The sequence below is a fragment of the Pelophylax lessonae genome, assembly GCF_965119305.1.
Source record: "Pelophylax lessonae genome assembly, chromosome: 4".
Taxonomy (NCBI): Eukaryota; Metazoa; Chordata; class Amphibia; order Anura; family Ranidae; genus Pelophylax; species Pelophylax lessonae.
The window spans coordinates 188,960,969-188,986,996 of NC_138771.1; the positions used below are offsets into that span (position 1 = coordinate 188,960,969).

The following is a 26,028-nucleotide window of genomic DNA, read 5'->3' on the forward strand; positions in this document are numbered from 1 at the left end:
TTTTTGTTTTTTTTTTTTTATAACACGAATGATTGCTAAACATTGACTTAAACTATTCAATAAATGGGCATAAGGCAGACTGTGGGGCAGGTTTCCGCAGAGCATTACTCTAGGAAGGACAACAGAACCCTCATTTCCTGCTGTCTGTGGCCACACTAAATAACAGCAGCAGACAATTGAGTGTTTATAAAATGGCTAATTTAACTAAAGCCCCATATACACGTAGCTATTGTCTAAAGACTGCACACGAATTTTGTCAGCCAACAACAGCCGACTGCAGAAGTGATGTCATGTGATGGTTAACTTGTGTGTTTTTTCTTTTCTGAGCATGCCCAGTCTTGCTAATCTGCTGTTTGTCGGCCGAATTCTGTACTGACTGGCGAACAATCGGCCGTTCTGGTGACGGCCAACAAAAATTTTAAAGTCTGCACGCCAGATTCTGTTTGGCCGAAAATTTGCTGTCGGTTGTCGGAAGCATCATACTAACAAGCCGACAATCTGCCGATCGGTCGGTGGCTGAATATTTACGGCCGACAATCGCTACGGGCCTTAAGTATCCAGCTAAGGCAGTGACAAATAATACATGAAAACATTTGGCCAGCTTTATACATAATACAAAGTAAATACAGCTGCTTCCACATAAAAGGATTACCACTTGTGCCAATTTATATTAGAGTTTGGAGTTCATAATAAAAAAATGTATAAAATTAAACTTCATGTAAACCCCTTAAAGTAAAACCTTTGTTGAGAAAAGTATAGGGGCTTCAATTGCAACACAATTTGTAAAAGTTCTAGTTATCTGTCTAAATTCAGCACTTCCTAAATCACTGACCCAGTACAAGCATGTGGATGAAAAGTCATAGCAAAGTCAGACCTCATGCTTTGTATATTTGTTCTGTTGGTGCCCCCATAAATGCTAAAGCTATTGGATCAACATTACAAGACAACTAACATTTTCAAAAAGAATTTAACAGTGCCAGCCATATTCACTCAATATATGTTTCCTTAACCCACCCTACCACCGCACCATCTTCCATAGACATTCCATTTAAAGCCTTTCATTTTTTGTTTCACTTTAAATAGTTGATTTGGGTCAAGCTGGCCCACAGGAACTATTTTCTTTACTAGTTTCTGTAGCCGCAGTCAGCATTGTATGAATTCGTTTAGATAAGAGTTCATATAATCTCTTTTTTGGTCAAAAAGTGATTTTAGCAAAAACTGTGTAAAAGCCAGTATTATAGTATCCAGTTACTTAAAAGCATTCGGTCTCAAAGAAAATAATGGTTGGATGTACTGTACATCCCTGGCCAAAATAAAGTGTAATTCCAGGTCATGTGGAAGAGAAGGGTTAAGACTTCTTACCCCGTTGACTGCACAAGCAGTGCCAGGAATAAGCCAAATCTGGTTATAGTTATAGCGGTTCTAAAGCCTCGTACACACGCGTCGAAAGGGAATTTTCGTCCGACGACCGATCTGCCGATTTTCGGCTTGTTAGTATGATGCTTCCGACAACCGACTCCGACTTTTCGGCTGAAAAAAATCTGGTGTGCAGGCTATAAAATGTTTGTCCGCCGTCAAAACACGGCCGATTTTCGTGCAGTCAGTACAGATTTCAACAGGGAAAAATCTAATGAGCAAGACTGGGCATGCTCAGAGAAGAAACAACACAAAGAAAGCAAACCAACACATGACATCACTTCTGAAGTAGAATTCTGTCGGGCGAGAAAATTCGTGTGCAGTCTAGGCACATTCCAACCAACAAAAGACGGACGATCGGTCGGCCGATAATCGTTGTGTGTGTACTAGGCTTAACCCTTCCAATCTCTACTAAACTAAACCATTGTCGCTAAGATATCTGTGCTCTGTAGAAGAGATTTCCCATCATTTCCAGTACAGGATGCAAGTGGGAATGTCCTGAATGAGGCAATGAATAATCCAATGAACGTTTTGAATAACTACCTGCTGTATCTGGGCACAGAGAAGGCCCAAGAGTCCACTAGACAAAAAAGCAGATTTCTTTTATATTTTGAAATGTACTTAAAATGCACCAAACCCCTGATTTCCTATTGCTTTTATTTAAAAGTATTACAACCAGACACCTGGTACTTTTGAAAGAACAGCAGCATTTAAATCCCCATTGTTTTACTTGTGAAAAGTGTACTATTTCCTTTTTTGTAATTTTTTTTACCTCCCTACCCTTTTGCCCCAAACCTTAACCTTTCTGGTATCATTAGCCCTAATGTCAACAGTTATTATCAACTGAATTATCATGCCAGTATTTCTCACCACCAAAATATAAGCAGCTAAAACAAGGCAACCATTTGCTCCAGATACCACTGTTCTGTCACACATAGTGAAAGCACACCCCTGTGTGAAGCAAACACAGGATAATCTGCCAACATGCTGGTCTCTGGATGCTCCACCTGTGTAGAAAGACTATGAAAAGTTTTATATATGATAAGCTGATAAATATGCACATCATTTTACATGCATGGAGTAAATTGTTGTAAGTAAAAAAAAAAAAAAAAAAAACGTGCATTTGTTAGTGTCCTTAATTTAAGTGGGTCAATATGCAGTTTTCTTAGGGTTGTATGTAAAGGTAAAATATTTCAATCTGAAAAACAATTGAGGGTTTTCTTTAAGATGTGTTAATATTCATAGCAAATTTACTTTCACCTTGATGGGTGGTATCTGCTCATGCTGAAACTATGAATATCATTTTCTTCAGCTTGCATGATGCCTGTTGTGATGAACCTTAGGGTTCTGTTAGTGAAATAATCAAAAACTCGCACAAATAGGCATATACTCATCTACATGGATTCATGGTTGATGTCTTTAACAAGCTAAGTTGTTTCTCATCTAGATCTAATCAGGGGACTTTATCTGTAAAAATAATGCTTTCCTTGGAATCATATGTTGTTTGTACCTGGATGGAAATCTAACTTGATAAAGTGTATTCTCTCAAATACCAAAAAATCTTCAACAGATATTATAGTGATCTAGCTTGAATAAGAAGTAAAAACCAGATCATCACTATTTCCTGTTTTTTTTTTTTTTTTCTGTTGCTCTGAAGATTAATTATTTTTACAGCCTCCTCCCTTAAAAAGCAGAAGGTCCCAACAAGACTGCATGCCGAAAGGTAGCATGTCTTTGTAAGCTATGCTATGATGAGCTCAGATTTGTTTCCTTGTTTCTACAGTAACAGAGCCGGTTCACACTGAGGCGACACAACTTCGGGGGGCGCCCTGTGAAGTCGCGTGCACCGCTGTGCACCGTGACTTTGGCGCGACTTGCAGGGACTTCACATAATGGAAGTCTATGCAAGTCGCTCAGAGGTCGCCCCAAAGTAGTACAGGACCCTTTTTCTAAGTCGGAGCGACTTGTGTCGCTCCTATTAGAACGGGTCCTGTACTACTCAATGGACCACGACCGACCGCGACTTGTCAGGCTTACAAGTCGCCTGACAAGTCGCGGCAGTGTGAATGGGCTCTCAGAGTTATGGTATTGTTTGTTACTTTAGAAATATATCAATTTAAATCCATGTGCCTTGTAATGCAACACACTAAAGGGATACCTCTGCAATGTTTAATTACCAACAATAATATCTAGGACCTGCTCTGCATGTGTAATAGAACACTCCTGAACAGTCGCTGAATGCTGTTTCAAGTCTTCAAAGAATGCAGCCCACCTGGGGTTACATTTACCTTCATCCCTAATCTACAGTGCCTTGCGAAAGTATTCGGCCCCCTTAAACTTTTCGACCTTTTGCCACATTTCAGTCTTCAAACATAAAGATATAAAACTGTAATTTTTTGTTAAAGAATTAACAACAAGTGGGACACAATCATGAAGTGGAAAGAAATTTATTGGATATTTCAAACTTTTTTAACAAATAAAAAACTGAAAAATTGGGCGTGCAAAATTATTCGGCCCCCTTAAGTGAATACTTTGTAGCGCCACCTTTTGCTGCGATTACAGCTGTAGGTTTTGCCCATTCCTCCTTGCAAAACAGCTCGAGCTCAGTGAGGTTGGATGGAGAGCATTTGTGAACAACAGTTCTTTCCACAGATTCTCGATTGTATTCAGGTCTGGACTTTGACTTGGCCATTCTAACACCTGGATATGTTTATTTGTGAACCATTCCATTGTAGATTTTGCTTTATGTTTTGGATCATTGTCTTGTTGGAAGACAAATCTCCATCCCAGTCTCAGGTCTTTTGCAGACTCCATCAGGTTTTCTTCCAGAATGGTCCTGTATTTGGCTCCATCCATCTTCCCATAAATTTTAACGAAACAAAAAAACGATGTCCCTGGGGAATTTAAATAGATGGGGTTGGAGTAGTAGATATAGTAAAAGACGTAGAGAAGAGTATATAAAATTTTAAACATTTATTAAGCTCTTTAAAAACTATTACAAATCACATATATAAAAATAGAGATCATATTGACACAAAATATCCAATATACATATCCTGGTGATGGAAACAAGTTAGAGGTTCTTGAAGCTGGTGTGTATGTCCAACATGTTTCGGAATTTTTTAGAGAATTCCTTCTTCAGGGCAATTTCTACACAACCATACAATCACCACTTGGATATCTATACAAGTATACAAATAAAGGTAACAATAATATTGTGTCAACAATTGTACATATACACATCACATCCTTCCATCCACAGAGGGAACCCCACTAATCCACAACAGATCATCAAGGCATGCCTATTTGGAGATATGAAGTATGGATATATAGGTGTGTGGCTAGGCATAAGAGTAACGTGTATAGAAACATCCACTTACTCACACAACAAGATGCAAGGTACATACGTCCTTGCGGACATGGGGAAAAGGGAAACCCACTAGTCTGCAAAAAAGGGTCAGGACAAGCCTGTGTAAGAAACACAAACTATATGTACCTATATGTGCATGGAGACTAGGTGTGTAAGGATACATCCACTTACCCATATAGCAGGAGGTAATATGCATATGTCCCTGCAATATCACATTAAAGGAGAGTGGGAGTAAATATATCTAAACAGGCAGCCCGTGCAGCTCACTCCTAAGGTCCACTTCTGTTGTACCGAATAGAAGAGAAGGATACACGGGTATTACACGGTCCAATGGGGTAGTGGTAATGTCATAGACCAGGGATAAATCCCCTTGCAGACTAGTGATCATTATATATCTCCTCAGTCACTGTTTTTAGTCTCCTGGTGGCAATAAACGCACGGCGGTCACAAGGAGCGCCTAAGAAGGAGCGGATCCACACCTGGGATAGGTAAAGAAGTAGGGGAAATTAGCTATGCCAAAAAACAGGCCTCCTTCTTAGGCGCTCCTTGTGACCGCCGTGCGTTTATTGCCACCAGGAGACTAAAAACAGTGACTGAGGAGATATATAAGGATCACTAGTCTGCAAGGGGATTTATCCCTGGTCTATGACATTACCACTACCCCATTGGACCGTGTAATACCTGTGTATCCTTCTCTTCTATTCGGTACAACAGAAGTGGACCTTAGGAGTGCGCTGCACGGGCTGCCTGTTTAGATATTTACTCCCACTCTCCTTTAATGTGATATTGCTGGGACGTATGCATATTACCTCCTGCTATATGGGTAAGTGGATGTATCCTTACACACCTAGTCTCCATGCACATATAGGTACATATAGTTTGTGTTTCTTACACAGGCTTGTCCTGACCCTTTTTTGCAGACTAGTGGGTTTCCCTTTTCCCCATGTCCGCAAGGACGTATGTACCTCGCATCTTGTTGTGTGGGTAAGTGGATGTTTCTATACACGTTACTCTTATGCCTAGCCACACACCTATATACCCATACTTCATATCTCCAAAATAGGCATGCCTTGATGATCTGTTGTGGATTAGTGGGGTTCCCTCTGTGGATGGAAGGATGTGATGTGTATATGTACAATTGTTGACACAATATTATTGTTACCTTTATTTGTATACTTGTATAGATATCCAAGTGGTGATTGTATGGTTGTGTAGAAATTGCCCTGAAGAAGGAATTCTCTAAAAAATTCCGAAACATGTTGGACATACACACCAGCTTCAAGAACCTCTAACTTGTTTCCATCACCAGGATATGTATATTGGATATTTTGTGTCAATATGATCTCTATTTTTATATATGTGATTTGTAATAGTTTTTAAAGAGCTTAATAAATGTTTAAAATTTTATATACTCTTCTCTACGTCTTTTACTATATCTACTACTCCAACCCCATCCATTTAAATTCCCCAGGGACATCGTTTTTTGTTTCTTTGATGAAGTAGTTGGGGGAAGGGATGTGTGGTTGGTTTGGCATATCCCTGTACCAAACTCATATTTTTTCCATAAATTTTAACCATCTTCCCTGTCCCTGCTGAAGAAAAGCAGGCCCAGACCATGATGTTGCCACCACCATGTTTGACAGCGGGGATGGTGTGTTCAGGGTGATAAGCTGTGTTGCTTTTACGCCAAACATAACGTTTTGCATTGTTGCCAAAAAGTTTGATTTTGGTTTCATCTGACCATAGTACCTTCTTCCACATGTTTGGTGTGTCTCCCAGGTGGCTTGTGGCAAACTTTAAACGACACTTTTTATGGATATCTTTAAGAAATGGCTTTCTTCTTGCCACTCTTCCATAAAGGCCAGATTTTTGCAATGTACGACTGATTGTTGTCCCATGGACAGAGTCTCCCACCTCAGCTGTAGATCTCTGCAGTTCATCCAGAGTGATCATGGGCCTCTTGGCTGCATCTCTGATCAGTCTTCTCCTTGTATGGGCTGAAAGTTTAGAGGGACGGCCAGGTCTTCGTAGATTTGCAGTGGTCTGATACTCCTTTCATTTCAATGGTATTGCTTGCACAGTGCTCCTTGGGATGTTTAAAGCTTGGGAAATCTTTGTGTATCCAAATCCAGCTTTAAACTTCTCCACAACAGTATCTCGGACCGGCCTGGTGTGTTCCTTGTTCTTCATGATGCTCTCTGCGCTTTAAACGGACCTCTGAGACTATCACAGTGCAGGTGCATTTATACGGAGACTTGATTACACACAGGTGGATTCTATTTATCATCATTAGTCATTTAGGTCAACATTGGATCATTCAGAGATCCTCACTAAACTTCTGGAGAGAGTTTGCTGCACTGAAAGTAAATGGGCTGAATAATTTTGCACGCCCAATTTTTCAGTTTTTTATTTGTTAACAAAGTTTGAAATATCCAATAAATTTCATTCCACTTCATGACTGTGTCCCACTTGTTGTTGATTCTTCACAAAAAAATTACAGTTTTATATCTTTATGTTTGAAGCATGAAATGTGGCAAAAGGTCGCAAAGTTCAAGGGGGCCGAATACTTTCGCCAGGCACTGTAGCAATCTTTCATCTGGCAAGATCACCACCAACTAATTTTCATACTGTGAATGCACACAGTAGCCTTATTCTTCCTTATAGATATACTGCACTCGTGGTAGCCTCCAACAACTGTTTCTAGTAAGGCCCTAGAAACAGGAATGAATGAATTGGGATATGGCACACATGCACAGTATAAAATGAATTTGGCTGGGACCTTGTCAAAGGAAAGATCATTAGATTTGGATGAAGGTAAGTATTAAACTAGGTAAGCTGTACTCAGGGTGTGGGGGGATTTATTACCAAACAGCTTTACTAAAGATAAAGTTGTCCTTTAACTGATAAATGCAATGCACCAACATTGTTGCATTCCATTACACTCTTTTATTCATATGCAGATAAAGGGGTGAGCTATTGATTTGCATATGATGTCTTTTAAAGCAACTAAACAAGTAAAAATATTAATAATATTTGTTCCAGTTTACTTTAAAAGCCATACCTTTTATTTGCAGTAACATTGATCACAGTAAAAAAGTGCTTTCTTTTAATTTTTTCACATGTTTTGTCTAAAGATTGCATAGAAAAAAAAGAGCTTAATTCACTATATGATATTTACAGCTTTAGAATTTGTGGGAAAATAATGCATTACATTTTTCTGAAAAATGTTTGCAGTTCATCAAAAAAGTTTGTAAAAAAAAAAAGTGTGCGTTATTACTGTAAAATATGCGATATTTATCTCATAAAAAACCATTTATCGCATGACTTCATATCTTGTGACCATGAATTATTTTCCACTGGACATCTAAAATGATGCTTTCCAAGGAAGTGAAGGACAGCTAACAACTTTGTAATTGCTGGAATCTCAAGATTGCACTGTGTGGTGGGCTCGAAAAAACTGCACAGTTCTACATACAGTGGCATTATTAGTTGCTTGGACAGGTGGAATTTCTTCAGGGTGTCTGATTCAGTAAAATGATCAAGTATTGTAAGCTCTATAAAAGAGCATTCACAGATTATGACCACTCTTCTCCTTGTCCTTCTTTGAATGGCTTTAAATTCCTTTAAATTAGCCTGGAAAGCTCAATTTCTGCTTTAACTGAGAGCACTGCTAAGTACAGCTGTCAAATGCCAGCAAAGACTCTCTCCAAATCCTGCAGAAGCTTGTAAATTACAGCCTTTTATTAAAAAAGCTGACACATCCCTGCCCTGGCGATTATGGTGTGCTGGTCCCTTAGCAAACAATAAATCCCTTAAATATTGCATGGCAAGACCATGAGTTGTTTAACAAATATATTTCTATATACACTGCTCATAAAATTTAAAGGAACACTTTTTAATCAGAGTATAGCATCAAGTCAATTAAACTCCTGGGATATTGATCTGGTCAGTTAAGTAGCAGAAGGGGTTTGTTAATCAGTTTCAGCTACTTTGGTGTTAATGAAATTACCACCAGGTTCCTTAGATGGGCAACAATGAGACAACATCCAAAACAGGAATGGTTTTACAGGTGGAGGCCACTCACACTTTTTTTCCATTCTCATCTTTTCTGACTGTTTTTCACTAGTTTTACATTTGACTAGGGTCAGTGTCACTACTGGTAGCGTGAGGCCAGACCTTGACCCTATACAGGTTGTACAGGCAGTCGAGCTCCTCCAGGATGGCACATCAATATGTGTCATTGCCAGAAGATTTGCTGTCACCCAGCACAGTCTAAAGAGCATGGAAGAGATTCCAAGACACAGGCAGTTACTCTAAGAGAGCTGGACAGGGCAATAGAAGGTTCTTAACCCATCAGCAGGACCGTTATCTGCTCCTTTTGTGAAAGGGGGAACAGGATGAGCACTGCCAGAGCCCTACAAAATGAATTTCAGCTGGCCACTGGTGTGAATGCCTTTGACCAGACAATCAGAAACAGACTTCATGAGGGTGGCCTGAGGGAACAATGTCCTCTACTGTGCCCTGTGCTCACTGCCCGGCACCGTGGAGCTTGATTGGCATATGCCATTGAATACCAGAATTGTTCAGCATGACGAGTTTGGTAGTGGGTCAGCAATGGTCTGGGGGAGGCATATCTATGGAGGGACACACAGACCTCTACAGGCTAGACAATGGCACCCTGACTGCCATTAGATTTTGGTGATGAAATCCTTGGACCCATTGTCAGACCCTACACTGGTGCAGTGGGTCCTGGGTTCCTCCTGGTGCATGATGGTGCCCGGCCTCATATGGCGACAGTATGCAGCCAGTTCCATAAGGATGAAGGAATTGACACCATTGAATGCCCCCCATGCTCCCCTGACCTAAATCCAATAGAACACCTCTGGGACATTATGTTTCGGTCCATCCGACGCTGCCAGGTTGAACCTCAGTCTGTTCAGGAGCTCAGTGATGCTCTGGTCCAGATCTGGGAGGAAATACCCCAGGACACCATCCGTCATCTCATTAGGAGCATGCCCCGACATTGTCAGGCATGCATACAAACACGTGGGGACCATTTTGAGTTGCTGCAATTAAATTTCAGCAAAATGGACTAGCCTGCCGCATCATTTTTTCACCTCGATTTTCGGGGTGTCTGAATTCAGCCCTCTGTCGTTTGATCATTTTAATTTCCATTAAACAGTGTGGCATCTTTTCATGCCTAACACATTACCTAGTCCATATCAGTATAGATATCCAGCATGATATTTTTCCCCATTGAGATCTGATGTGTTTTCAAAGTGTTCCTTTAATGTTTTTGAGTAGGGTATATATTTTTATTTTATTTTTTTTGTGAATTTACTTTTTCACTGGTTTATGCAGTGTTTACAAAGTGTTTCTTATTTTTGAGGTAAATACCGCAAAAACCTATAGTGAATTGAGATTTTCAATAATGCATGAGATATTTGTATTAAATGTGTCCTGATATTGCTTAGCAAATTTAGTCCATTATCATTATGCAAGACAATATCTCTAGAGAGAAAGACAGAATGCATGTGTTACTTTGTTGTGTTAACCAGTTGCCACCTGCCTACAATACATTTACCAAGGACAGGGAGCACGGGAAGGCTGGATCACATACATGTACGTCATCCAGCCTAGGGGAATGAAGCGTGCCACTGCCACTCCGGTGGACACAGCAGATTGTAGATCCCAGTGCCCAGGAGTATGTAAAAAGAGAAAAAAACATGTTAAAAAACTGAATAAAAATGTATTCAATTTTTTTTTAAATTAACTGTCAACAGTCAGTGTCCCTGATCACCACCGCAACAGTCATATAATGACGCTATACTGCACTGGTAAAAGTATGTAAAAAATATATTTATTTCATTTCTTCTTTTTCCCAAAAATTGTGTACTATTGTTTCCTACCTACCTTTTATTCCAAGCACTAGGGGTAGTTCTCTCTCTAATTTGTGACACTGTGATTGTCACATCCATTACTGGTACAACTGCTAACTCTATTGCACTTTGTTGCCATGTGTATATTTTATTTAGGGGTAAACATTTAAATGTCTACCTCTGAAGTATTGATGTAGGCTCCTAACGGGGAGAGGCTGCCTTCCACCCCTGCACACTTTTTGTGTATTCATGTTGTAAAACTAATCAACTCTTTTCATATAAAAAATAACATATTTAGCTATAAAATAGCACCATGCGTCACCCCAGTACACCTGGATAGGAAGGGCGTTATATAGAGGAATGTATCCCCTCCATTTTCTTCTTGCAGTGGAAAGGGGATTGAATCCTTTATATGCCCCCCCCCCCTCCTATCCAGGTGTACAGGGCTGAGGCATGGGCCCCCTGGAGCATGAGGTTGGAATGAGTCGCAGTGGTGGTGGTAGTGTTGGGGGATGGAATGGGATCAGTGACAGTGGTGGTAGTGATGGGGGGATGGAATGGGATCAGTTGCAGCGGTGATGGGGGAGATGGGATGAGTGGCAGCTGTGGTGAGATGGGATGAGTGGCAGCAGTGATGGTATGGGATGAGTGGCAGTGGTGGTGGGGAAGGGGAAACAGTGGTGGTATGGGATGAGTGGCAGTAGTGGTGGGAAGGAATGGGATTAGTGGCAGGAGTGGTGGTGGGATAGATGGAATGGGATGAGTAGCAGTGGAAGTGGTAGGGGGGTGGGATGAATTGCAGTGGTAGTGGTGGGGGGATGGAATTGGATGAGTGGCAGCAATGGTGGTGGGATAGGATCAGTGGCAGCGGTGGTGGTGGTGGGATGGGATCAGTAGCAGCTCTGATGGGGGGAGGGGATCAGTGGTAGCTGTGGTGGGATGGGATGAGTAGCAGTGATGGTGGGGATGAAGGGAGTGGGATCCATGGCAGCAGTGGTGGTGAAGGGGATGAGATCAGTGGCAGTGGTGGTGGTGAAGGGGTGATCAGTGGCGGTGGTGGTGGTGGTGGTGAGGGAGATGGCCAGTGGCAGCAGTGGTGGTGGTGAGGGGAGTGGGTTCAGTGGCAGTGGTGGTGGTGAAGGGGGTGGATCAGTGGCAGTGGTGGTGGTGAGGGGGGTAACCAGTGGCACCGGTGGTGGTGAGGGAGGTAGGATCAGTGGCAGCGGTGGGGGTGGGGAGGGGGTGGGATCAGGGGCATCTGTGGTGGTGGTGAGAGGTTGGGACCACTGGTGGTGGTGAGGGGGGTAGGATCAGTAGCAGCAGTGGTGGTGGTGAGGGGGATGGGATCAGTGGCAGCGGTGGTGGTGGTGGTGAGGGGGGTGGGAATCAGTGACGGCGGTGGTGGTGAGGGGGGGTGGGATCTGTGGCAGCAATGGCGGTGGGAGTGGTGGCGATGAGGGGGGGCGGGATTAGTGGCAGTGGTGGTGCCATCCTCCACTACCACCACAGATCTCATCTCTATCCCCCCCCCCCATCACCTCTGTTGTAAGGGTGGAGTTCGGGATTAGTTGCACTGGCAATTTGCCACTTACTAAGTCAGTCAGTCAATTCCCCCTCAGCATTCACATGCCTCCAGGGATACCTTTGTGTCATGGAGTCTCCTACATACATAGATTGGTTTCTCTCTCTCTTTGGAGGGGTGGTCCAGAGGGGCAGTCCAGGCCCCTGTGATATAGTGCTCAGTCTCCCCTCTGCACAGCCCCCCCCCCCCCCCCTGCATGGCGGAACAAACGAACCGACAGGCAGCTAACAGTAGCCCAGCCAGAACAGGTGGTGCAGGCCCCTCATGGTGGGAGAACGGGGGCAGGCGGGCCCCCCTACAGTGGCCAAACTCCAGGGCCCAGTTGCAAGTGTGACTGCTGCGACCCAGGTAGTTCCGCCACTGTAGGACTGTGTATATAGGATTGTATTCTTTTTTTTCTTTTTCCCTTTTATTAGTTGAACTACATGGACTTGTGTCTTTTTTCAACCAGACTAACTATGTACCTATAAATCAATAGTGGGTCAAATAGAGATTCATTTTTTTTTTTTTGGCTGCAGTGACAGGAATATCAGAACGAGCCGAATGGAAATTCTTTCTCAAACGAACGAATTTCTAACAGTGCATGTGGTTTTCATTCGGTAAAGTCCATTAATTCCTAAATCAAATGTTAAAAGCATACATGATCTTTTAAACAACAAACAAATACCCTGAGAATGTTTTGAGAATTTTTGTCCAAAGAATTTTCTTTTAAAATTCTATCCATCTATGGGCAGCTTAGTGTTCAGGTAGGCAGGTTCTTTCAGCAATTATAGAGGATTCCTAGGTGCTATATTTGTGAGCCATGGGATATAATCATATTGTCATGGTATTTAAACAATGTTCTTGAAACAGATCACTTGGGTTTCCGCTCCTTGACATATTCTTTTTTTTTATGCTGATAGAATTCTATTCACACAATATAAATACAACTAAAATAGGGTAAATTAACCATGAAATGACAAATTACGTTACCCTCTGGCTTGGTACAAATGCACAGTATCCCACAAATGTTTAAGTTATTTATAATGCCAGATGCAATATGATGTAGAAGGTTACACATTTAACGGTAGAGCTTAGCTTTAACTAATATTTTTTATGTGCATGCCTTATAATACAAGTAACTCTCTCTTTCGTGTTAGATACATTTCTGTAACTTTGCTAATCTACTAAGAATTCTTTGCTAACAGTTCTATATCTTTGTGTCACTGTTCTGTTAATTCTAATGATTGGTCCTAGGCTGTTCCTCCCCTTCCTTTAGGAATGGTACCTTCTTCCAGTCTCTCCATGTGCATGAAAAGTGACAAGCATGGGTCCCCATATTTCTACTTATTGGGCCACCCTAAAGACACGGTTTGTAAACTTTGCATGCATATTATAGTTTCTTCTAATCTGCTGTTGTTTCACTTGATTGTGCTTACATATTCTGCTTAATAATATATGTCTTTTCTGCACAACAATTTACCTGCTTGTGTTATTAATTATGAGTAAAGCAGTGTACACGATGCTCTGTTAAATAACCAGCACCAAAAACATATAAGCATACAATACAGCGACATATATATTCTTAGAATACTACAAGAATTGAGATATTTAATCAAGCAAATGTGCTGTTTTTTTCTGTAATGCTAGCAGGTTAAAATGGATTTTTATACCTAAAGGATGAATAAAATTGTACATTCCTACTTCAAAGCTCTCCAGATATTAGGGCCAAAGCAGGGATCCAATTTGTATTTTTTTTGGAAAACCCTTGTGACGCTTAAAGTAGAACTATAGGCAAAACTTTTTTTTTTTCATTTTGAATAGAGCAAGAGAGGGTTATAACCTCAGTCAGATTTTTTTTTTCGCCATCTGTGTCCCATTGGAGAGATTTACCCTCACTTCCTGTCCCATAGCCAAATAGGAAGTCTGAGGAAATCCCTGCAAATTAACCACTTAAGCCCCGGAAGATTTTACCCCCTTCCTGACCAGGGCCTATTTTGCGATTCGGCGCTGCGTGACTTTAACGGACAATTGCACGGTCGTGCAATGCTGTACCTGAACAAATTTGCCGTCCTTTTTTTTCCCACAAACAGAGCTTTCTTTTGGTGGTATTTGATCACCTGTGCGATTTTTTGATCATGCGCTATAAACAAAAAAATAGCATCAATTTTGCAAAAATAACAATATTTTTCACGTTTTTATATGAAATTCCCAATAAAAAATGTAAAAATCAAAATTTTTTAACATTTTAGGCCAATTTTTTTTTTACCATATGTTTGGTAAAAAAAAATCCCAAAAAGCGTATTTTGATTGGTTTGCGCAAAATTTATTGCGTTTACTAACAAAGGGAATGATTTTTGTAATTTTTGTTGTTTTTTTTTTACCGCGTAATGATGGCGATCTGCGATTTTTTTTTTGCAGGACTGCGACATTGGGGCGGACAGATCGGACCCTTGACTGACATTTTTGACACTTTTGGGGTTACCAGTGACATTACTACAGTAATCAGTGCTATACATATGAACTGTTACTGTAAAAATGACACTGGCAGTGAAGGGGTTAACTTTTTTTGAGAGGGAGGGGTTAAGTGTGTCCCTAGGGGCGTGTTTCTAACTGTGATTGGCTGTGGCTTGATGTGTAAGAACAGTGATCAACAGTCCTACATAGTAGAACCGTTTGATCACCATTCTTACACAGGGGAGACTGACAGGCGGCTTTGTTTACACTAGCCGCCTGCCTTTCTCCCGCTGTCACGGACGATCGCGAGTGCCCAGCGGACATCGGGTCCGCCAGGCACACGCGCGGGGGGGGTCCGTGACCGAGCGGGAGCGTGCATCCCAAAACCCTTACAGGCTAGCGACGTAGCCCTACGTCGCTTTGCCTGTGAGGGGCTGACTGCCGACGTAAATAGTCGTGCGGCAGTCGGCAAGTGGTTAAGGGAATTCCTTGGTGGACCCCCAGGTCACAAGACCTAGTGTCCCCATTGTAAGATTTCCCTTCACTATTACTTTTCTTGGGACAACCCAAAATGTGGGATTTTCTTTTACTTTCACTTTCAATGATAATGGTAAACAGGATAAATAGAGAGGGTGAATCTCCTTAACGGGGACACAGACAGCAAAAAAAACAAAACCTAAGAGGTGTTCTAATACTTCATTCTATACAAAACTGAAAAAAAGTTTTGCCTTTAGTTATACTTCTAATATATTACAATGATATTTCAGATCAGATATTTACTTTTAGTGCATGGCAAATAATAATAATAGACAGCACTTGTATTGCTAAGGTACAAATAAAGAATACTCAGAATCAATAGTTATGTAAGGGGTTTGGGGTTGGCAATTTTTCAATGGATTTACTTGGGCCTTTCAGAGTAGGGCATGTGCTTTAATTTCACAAATGTTTCCATTTGCTTTCAAGCCATATCTATATACAGTATGATAAGTGTTCTAATTAAGTTTGTATCTAATGAGCAACACAACATTTAAACTGAAAGGTGTACTCATTCATATCAGCCAATCATCACTAATCCTTTTCTAGTAAAGGTAGACGGCGCAGACAGATGGCAGATTGATTTATTTTATGTACTGCAAATTTATATGTAAATGTAATACCAATGGGCAACCATCCTGGAGGCTTAGGGATTGTGCACATGGGTGATAATAAATTCTAACTCAAGTGTGTTTGAAAAATAGTTTTGATGCACTGTGGTCGTTTTCATCAGAATCTGACAGGACAAGTACACTAGTGGCTGTTTTTATAAGCACTGCTTGTTCTGTTCAACAAATTTTGCATCATTTTTAATTAATTTGATATCAAGAGGAATGCATCTGAAGTGCATGTCATTGTGGTATGCAATGCAGTACATGCATTTCTTAGTATTTGTAATGCTTTGGTCCCTCATTTTATAGGAAACTGACAAGTATTTATTAACTACATGTGCATCTCATAAGCAGCCTAAATGCATGTATTTTTTTAATGTGTTTAGGATTTTTAAAGAGGGATGCTTTTGCTTTTGTTAGCTTGCAACGTCTGTATACATCATCCCTTATATTAGTGCCGTTTATATTACAAGATGTGAGCTCTTACATACAGTGAATTCTAGTGAGAGCCATGGAAGACCAAATATAGAATTTTCCTGAATGGTATTTGGAAACATTTATTGATGTGAAGTTAACTCCGCAACATGGCACTAAATAACCAGAAATTGGAATATGAGCATTTTTATTTTTAAATATATATATTGACATTATAGTCTGTTTCTCATTTTTGCATGTTTTTTTTTTATTTTTTGATTGCTGAAAATATTGTAGCTAAGATATAGGTGGTTACATTTTCCTAAGTTGCCATCAAGGTATCTGTTTATATTATACCTGATTTAGAAATATAAAAAAATATTTTCTACTGCATGTAAAATCCTTGATGCAATCGTCCCTATGTCTCATTTCAAGTTCTTTTTAGAAACAGATGATAAATAAGAAGGAATTCAACTAGAACTACACCACCTTGCATGCTGACCAGGGACAAACTAAATATGAGACCACCACAATCCTCTCAAAAAACAATTAGCAACACTGTTTGTGTATATGTATCATTTATTTAATATAGTAATATGAAAAACCCTAACCTCTAAAAATAGCTTAAAATTATTTATATATATACAGTATGTATATATATATATATATATATATAAGTGTACATTTTCTGTCCCCTCAAAATAACTCAACACACAGCCATTAATGTCTAAACCATGGGCAACAAAAGTGAGTACACCCCTAAGTGGAACTGTCCAAATTGGGCTCAAAGTGTCAACATATGGGTGTGGCCACCATTATTTTCCAGCACTGCCTTAACCCTCTTGGGCATGGAGTTTACCAGAGCTTCAGAGGTTGCAACTGGAGTCCTCTTCCACTCCTCTATGAAGACATCACGGACCTGGTGAATGTAAGAGACCTTGTGCTTCTCCACCTTCCATTTCAGGAGGCCACACAGATGCTCAATAGGGTTTAGGTCTGGAGACATGCTTGGCTAGTCCATCACCTTTACTTTTAGCTTCTTTAGCAAGGCAGTGGTCGGCTTGGAGGTGTGTTTGGGTTATCATGTTATCACGTTATCATGTTGGTATATTGCCCTGTGGCCCAGTCTCTGGAGGGAGGAGATCATTCTCTGCTTCAGTATGTCACCGTACATGTTGGCATTCATGGTTCCCTCAATGAACTGTAGCTCCCCAGTCCCGGCAGCACTTATGCAGCCCCAAACTATGACACTCCCACCACCATGATTGACTGTAGGCAAGACACACTTGTCTTTTTACTCCTCACATGGTTACCGCCACACACGCTTGACACCATCTGAACCAAATACATTTATCTTGGTCTCATCAGACCACAGGACATGGTTGCAGTAATCCATGTCCTTAGTCTGCTTGTCTTCAGCAAACCATTTGCAAGCTTTTTTGTGCATCATCTTTAGAAGAGGCTTCCTTCTGGGGCGACAGCCATGTAGACCAATTTAATGCAGTGTGTGGTGTATGCTCTGAACACTGACAGGCTGACCCCCCCCCCCCCACCTCTTCAACCTCTGCATCAATGCTGGCAGCACTCATAAGTCTATTTCTCAAAGACAACCTCTGGATATGAGGCTGAGCACGTGCACACAACTTCTTGGGTCGACCATGGCAAGGCCTGTTCTGAGTATAACCTGTCCTGTTAAACTGCTGTATGGTCTTGGCCACCTTGCTGCAGCTCACTTTCAGGGTCTTGGCAATCTTCTTATAGCTAGGTCATCTTTATATAGAGCAACAATTCTTTTTTTCAGATCCTCAGAGAGTTCTTTGCCATGAGGTGCCATGTTGAACTGAGAGTGAGAGCGATAACACCAAATTTAACACACCTGTTCCCCATTCACACCTGAGACCTTGTAACACTAACAAGTCACATGAGACCGGAGAGGGAAAAGGGCTAATGGGCCCATTTTGGACATTTTCAATTAGGGATGTACTCACTTTTGTTGCCAGCGGTTTAGACATGGCTGTGTCTTGAGTTATTTTGAGGGTACAGCAAATTGACACTGTTATACAAGCTGTGCACTCACTAATTTACATTGTTGCAAAGTGTCATTTCTTCAATGTTGTCACATGAAAAGTTATAATAAATTATTTACAAAAATGAGAAGGGTATACTCACTTTTGTGACATACTGTATAAACACACACAAACACAATTAATATAAAAACTATACACACCCCTGTTAAATGGCAGGTTTCTGTGGCGTAAAAAAATGAGACAAAGATAAATAATTTTAAAACTTTTTCCACCTTTAATGTGACCTATAAACTGTTAAACTCAGTTGAACAAAAAAATTAAATCTTTTAGGTGGAGGGAAGTAAAAATAAATAACTAACATAATATGGTTGCATAAGTTTGCACACCCTTAAACTAATACTTTGTTGAAGCACCTTATGATTTTATTGCAGCACTCAGTCTTTTTGGGTATGAGTGTATCAGCATGACACATCTTGACTTGGCAATATTTGCCTACCCTTCTTTGCAAAAACACTCCAAATCTGTCAGATTGCGAGGGAATCTCCTGTGCACAGCCCTCTTCAGATGCCCCCCCCCCCCCCCACAGATTATCAGTCGGATTCAGGTCTGGGCCATTCCCAAACTTTAATCTTCTTCTGGTGAAGCCATTCCTTTTTTGATGTGGATGTATGCTTTGGGTCATTGTTATGCTGAAAAATTCCTCTTCATGTTCAGCTTTCTAGCAGAAGCCTAAATGTTGTGTGCCAATAAACAGCCCTAAAGCACAATGCTTACACCACCATGCTTCACTGTAGGCATGGTGTGCTTTTGGTGATGTACAGTGTTGTTTTTGTGCCAAACATGACTTTTGGAATTATGGCCAAAAAATTCAACCTTGGTTTAATCAGACCATAACACATTTTCCCACATGCTTTTGGGAGACTTCAGATGTGTTTTTGCAAAATTTAGCCAGGCTTGGATGTTTTTCTTCACAAGAAAAGGCTTCCATCTTGCCACTCTACCCCATTGCCCAGACATATGAAGAATAAGGGAGATTGTTGTCACATGTACCACACAGCCAGTACTTGCCAGATATTCCTGCAGCTGCTTTAATGTTGCTGTAGGCCTCTTGGCAATGTCACTGTTGTGCCATATTTTCTCCACTTGATGATGACTGTCTTCACTGTGTTCCATGGTATATCTAATGCCTTGGAAATTCTTTTGCAGCCTTCTCCTGACTGATACTTTTTATCAATAAGATATCTCTGATGCTTTGGAAGCATGGCTTTTGCTGTAGGATGCGACTAAGAAAATGTCAAGAAAGACCTACTAGAACAGCTGAACTTTATTTGAGATTAATTAGAGGCACTTTAAATGATGGCAAGTGTATACTAACTCATATTTAACATGAGTTTGAATGTAATTACTTAATTCTGAGCACAGCTAAATCACTAGTTATAAGAGATCACACTTATAAGAGATCACACTTATAAGAGATCACACTTATAAGAGATCACACTTATGCAGCCACATTATTTTATGTTTTTATTTTTGCTTCCCCCCCTCCCCCTAAAATATTTCAGTTTGTTTTTCAATGGAGTTGTACAGTTTATAGGTCACATTAACCACTTAAGCCCCAGGCCTATTTCGGACACTTTTTGTTTGCAAGTTAAAATCAGTATTTTTTCCTAGAAAACTACTTAGAACCCCCAATCATTATATATATTTGTTTAGCAAAGACTCTGGAGAATAAAATGGCGGTCATTGCAATATTTTTTGTGACGCGGTATTTGCGCAGCGGTCTTTAAAACGCAATTTTTGGGGAAAAAGTTCGAAAAATCACATTTCACTGCATTTAAAAAAAACTAAACAGTAAAGTTAGCCCATTTTTTTGTATATTGTGAAAGATGATGTCAAGTAAATAGACACCCAACATTTTACGGTTTAAAATTGCGCACACCCGTGGAATAGCGACAAACTACAGTTAATAGAAATCTCAATAAGCGACGCTTTAAGAATTTTTAAGGGTTACCAGTTTAGAGTTGGAGTGTAGCTCTTTTTTTAAATTATTGCTCACGCTCTGGCGATCGCAGCGATACCTCACATGTGTGGATTGAACAGCGATTTCATTTGCGGCTCGACTTCCATATACGTTTTCTTTCGGCGACTAGGGCGGCTAAAATTATTATTTTTTTTAATACAATAGTTTTTTTAATCTGCCGCCTTTAGCAGCAGAGTAACCCGGACGTGATGTCATGGATGCCGCCTCCGGGTTACGTCATCAGAGACCCGATTGAAGCCGCATCCGGCTTAGATCGGGACTCCATCCAGCCGGCGGACAGACCCGGGCAAAGCCGCAGAAGGTGGCGGGAGGGGGGATGTCCCCTCCCGCTCGCCGGGGTAACGATCAAGCGGCTCCTGAGCCGCATCGGTCATTACCGCCGGAAAGCCGACCGCTGGCTCTAAGCAATGGTGCTGGGGTGATGCCTCTAGCTAGAGGCATCACCCCGGTATAACACTGCAAAGTCTGCCGACGTAAATATACATTACTTTGCGGTAAGTGGTTAAAGGTAGAAAAAGTTTTGAAATTATCACAGAAACCTGACATTTTAACAGGGGTGTGTAGACTTTCTATATCATATATATATATATATATAGATATATATGTTTATATATATCTATATATATATATATATATATCTATATATATATATATATATATATATATATATATATATATATATATATATATATATATATATATATATATAATATACACATCTCATATAATATTATATATATATTTTTTTTTATATAGATACGTTACACACAGAGTGATCAGTTTCAAGCATTTATTTTAATAATTATGGCTTACAGCTAGTGAAAACCCAAAATTCAGAATCTCAGAATATTACATAAGACTTCTAATAAAAAAGGATTTTTAATACAGAAATATTGACTTACTGAAAAGTATGTCCATGTACTGTATAGTATGCACTCAATACTTGGTCAGGGTCCTTTTTGCATGAATTACTGCATCAATGCAGTATGGCATGGAGGCGATCAGCCTGTGGCACTGCTGAGGTGTTATGGACACTCAGGTTGCTTTGATAGCAGCCTTCAGCTCATCTGCATTATTGGGTCTGGTGTTTCTCATCTTCCTCTTGACAATACCCCACAGATTTTCTATGGGGTTTATGTCAGGTGAGTTTGGTGGCCAATCAAGCACTGTGATACCATGATCATTAAAACAGGTATTGGTACTTTTGGCAGTGTGGGCAAATTCCAAGTCCTGCTGGAAAATGAAATCAGCATCTCCATAAAGCTGATCAGCAGAGGGAAGCATGAAGTACTCTAGAATTTCCTGGTAGAGGACTGAGCTGACTTTGGACTTGAGAAAACACAGTGGACCAACACCAGCAGATGACATGGCTCCCCAAATCATCACAGACTGTGGACAATTTTGCATTTCATTTGGAAATCAAGGTCCCAGAGTCTGGAAGAAGAGTGGAGAGGCACAGAGTCCAAGTTGCATGAGGTCCAGTGTGAAGTTTTCACAGTCAGTGATGATTTAGGTAACTATGTAATTTGCTGGTGTTGGTCCATTGTGTTTTATCTGTATTAAAAATCCTTTTTTTTTATTGGTCTTATGTAATATTCAGATTTTCTGAGATACTGCATTTTGGGTTTTCACTAGCTGTTAGCCATAATCCTCAAAATTAAAATAAATAAATGCTTGAAATATATCACTCTGTGTGTAATGCATCTATATAAAATATGAGTTTCACTTTTTGAATTAAATTACTGAAATAAATTAAATTTTTGACGATAACCTAATTTTAGAAGATGCACGTGTGTGTGTGTATAATTTTGAAGCGATTGTGGTGGATTCAAAGAAATAAGAAATGTAAGTTCATTAAAAAAATTCAGAAAAACATGCTAAACCAAATTCAATATACTGCTCTTAGTTAATCTCCACTAGCTACCTTCCACAGAATGCTCCTGAAACAAATAATACATATGAAATGCAATATTATCTGCAAAATCCAAAGCAGTTTTCACTGGGCGACCATTTCTGCTGTCTTGTTTCAGCTGCTACGCCAAAAAAGAAACAAAAGGATTGATTTACTAAAGGCAATTAGCCTGTTCTGTTTTTAATGGAAATTTCACTTTGCTGTGATATTTTCCCTACACTTAGTGAATGAGGTGAAGCTCTGCTTACTTCCATCATCCAATGTGCGATCAAAAATACTTTTTATTTTTATTTTACTTATAAGTCTTTGGATATTCTTTGCAAAGCAAATTTTCATGACATATACTTAAAGGAAAATTCTCTTGCAAAGTGAATAGCCTATGTGCCTTTATTTAAATTAGTCCCATGGGGTTTAATATTAAGGAAAATCAATCCAACATGGATGTTTCAAATTTGGGTTAAACACTGTCTGTATGAATCATCCATTAGCTTTTTGGAGATTATTTGTATTCCACTACCAGTGAGTTCACTAGATGTGCATGACAAAAGATTTTGTTTTGTTTAGATTCCTTAATCTAGTTAGTTTCATTAAATTCGGTTGACTTGTTCAATTCGTATTTGGGATTTGTATGTGTAATTCGTATTCGGAATTAGTTTTATGTCTTTTTCGAATTTTCTTCGAATTTATCATTTTTTTTTTTATTCAAAACGTTCAAATTGATACATTTTGAAACGGTCAAATAAAAAACTTTCAATTTTTTTTTATTAGAATGTGGCAAAGTGAACAAACAAAAGAAAAACATTCATCAAATGATTAGAGTGACTCTTTAAATTATCTTTGGCTTAACAAAAGCAGCATTATTTTAAAATGGTACTCTAGTACCACACATAGTCCTTGATTTTAGAAATATGTTTCCAGTTGGAATTCGACTAGAATTCGATATAAAATCAGTTTTAAATTTCCCAAATTCGGACAAGTTTTGTTATTTGGAGCATACAGTAAACTTTGTTTAAACTGCAATTACGGTATATCCGAATCTCCGAACAACAAATAATTCCTCTGAATTTCACACATGTCTAGTGTTCAACCACCAGTGAGGTTTTTCCTACAAGATCCACCCTACTGTACTCAAAATCATGCCCCCCTTTATAGTCAAGGAGCTCGTCACTATCTGCCATCAGGATTCTCCGTTTTAATCCCACAGAGATTTTAGTCTAAAGTTTGCAGAAGGGAAGGGATCTTTTATGAGATAAGAACAAAAAACTATTGATAAATTATATAACTGTGCTAGAATACTAAATAAAAAAAAAACCTAATGTGATTCAACCTGACATTGTCCACCCACAACTGTCTATTTTGTTTGGGAGGACTCAAGCTTTTTGTTATGAATGCTATTAGCATGATCTAGAGGTGCTAAATCATTTAATGGACCTGTCGACTCTTCTTTTCAATAAGTAATTTGTTTTGTGTGCTGTGACTTTTTAAAACTTGCTTATATCTTGCTTTGGCCCAGTATAACATGTTTTATTTGCCATAACGATCGTTATTTTCAGCCATGTGTAATTTATTGCTCTTATTTACCTTTGTTGCTGGAAATGACAATCATTTTGCGAAAAAATAATTGTTATACCATACGAATTGAGCTTAATAAATAGCAGAAAATAACTTTAATATTCAAACTTATAATTAGAGAAAATAGTGTCATTAGTGTCTTTTATATAGGCTAATAAATTGTTAAATTGTATGATACATGTCTTTAAAGTCCATTATTGCTTTAGCAAAACAATTCTTTAAAAAAGGCATTTTTAATTGATTATACCAGTACATTCAACTATAAACCAATGTCACTACAGCTGAAATGACATTTCTGCAAAGTAAGTAACTTGTAATGAAATAGAATGTATGCTTTCTCTGTTAGGCCCCTTAAACACGGGCGATCCGATCCGCCTGTCAGTTTTTCAGGCGGACCTGATCAGATGCTCCATGCATCCCTATGGGGCAGCGGGTGTCAGCAGAGACATCTCCGCTGAAATCTGCTGCTATCCGATTCTGGTGGTCCGTTCTCATCCGATCTCCCCATAGAGGAGAGAGGGAATCTGACAGCTCCGTCTCTGCACACAGAGCGGAGACGAGCTGTCATCTGCCTGCTCAGCGGGAATCTGCGGATCGATCCCCCGCTGAGCAGAACGGATTCCGTCGGGCAGTGTGCCCGTGTGAAAGGGGCCTTTGTCTATTTTTTTTTCTGTTGTTATAGAATAAGGCATACAATTTCCAATATAAGAAAGCATAAAACTGTAAAGGAGCCAAATTACTAACTACAGCACATTGATAACATAACTCAATTTATAATTTTTTGCTGAATTGATTTTTTTTTTTTTTAGGTTTAGGTTATCTCCTCATCTTGCATATTATTAAAGTAAATTTTGAAAGAAAAAAAAACATGTTTTTTTGTAGATGTGATCTCAATAATCAGAACTAGATTGGCTATGTAGCATAGGCTAGCCATTAGCCAGTATCTCCAGAACAAACATTTAGAATACTAGTAGAATTTTTACATATCTAGCTGTATTGCTGAAATCTACCAGGAAAAGATTGCAAACACAGCTGTTCAACTATGGTGATTGCTTTTGATCTGATCCAATCTAGTTGATTTCAAAACAAAATCCTATTAATTTAAGTTGGGACTCCATCGACAAGGAATACAAACATTAAAAAAGTGCTGCTGCATCTATGGTGTAGTCTACATACTTGACTATTTAAAAAAATATTAAAACTCAGTCCCCATTGAACAAGATTAAATGTGGTTTAGAAATAAAGATGCACTAATTTTAAGTCAATACTTTGTAAACCATACTTTCAGCAGTAATCCCACGTACTTTAGCAATTATTCTCTGTAGACAAATCTTCCAGGTACATGTGTTTTCAATCTCAGTGACTGATTTTCCACCTGACAATGTTCGGTGTCACATTCACTGATTTGAGGGCTGTATGTATAAATATATATCATATAATACCATAGTGGTTTAACTGGCCATTTCTCATATATTTCTTTCTAAAAGGAGACATTACTTTTATTGAAATGATAATATACCCTAGTTTTTTATTTACTTTCAGTAGCTAATGTATTAAATATGCAGCTTCTGGATCTTTTAATCCTTGCCTATGTTCCATGTAAGCTGGTGTCATGAATTCTACTCCCAAGATTTGCTGTTTCCGGCTGGTTCATTTCTCTTGCAGTATCTAATGGAGCTTCCCCTACATGCAGGTGCATCAATGGAAGCACACAGGCTCAAAGGATAAGGCAGCAAGCGGCTCCCTTACCCCCCCCCCCCCTTTTCTCTGTTCTCCAAGCTAACAGATTGGCTGAAGACTGCCCTGTCCACTGTTAGTTCTTTCTTGTGAAAACTGGAAGTTCAGAAAAGCATCATTTGGGGAGCAGTAACCGGCAGCAGTGAAAAGTACCAACTGCAAGTGCTAGGATAAATATAAATATATATATATATATATATATATATATATATATATATATATATATATATATATATATATATAGTTCCAAGTAAATGCTCAGGTGTTCATCTACAATGAAATCCATATAAATCCAAAACTGGTTTAGAGGCACTAACGGGTCTTGCAGAGAAGGAAAATCAAAATCCGCAGTGTTTTTATTGTCAATGTGCAGTGAAGCTCAGTCCATCTTTCTCTGGAGAAAAATGGACTGAGCTTCATTGAAAGGACACTGCTGTTTTTGATATTCCTCCTCTGCAAGACCTGTGTTTGCCTCTAAACCAGTTTTGTATGCATGT

The 26,028-nt window shown here is 39.5% G+C and overlaps 1 protein-coding gene across 10 annotated transcripts in view; it reads left to right on the plus strand.

The window, feature by feature from the left end:
- MAGI2 (membrane associated guanylate kinase, WW and PDZ domain containing 2) overlaps positions 1-26,028 on the plus strand; it is a 1,130,869-nt gene that overhangs the window by 1,088,302 nt on the left and 16,539 nt on the right. For 4 of the 10 annotated variants that reach the window (XM_082255142.1, XM_082255141.1, XM_082255144.1 and 1 more), the window contains one exon: positions 13,506-13,597. The exons of 4 other annotated variants lie outside the window; for them this stretch is intronic. In XM_082255142.1, the coding sequence (XP_082111268.1) occupies positions 13,506-13,597 (92 nt within the window). Of the gene's footprint in view, positions 1-13,483; positions 13,598-26,028 lie in introns of all 10 variants that reach the window. 2 more of the 10 variants (XR_014225193.1, XM_082255145.1) reach the window with 1 other exon arrangement.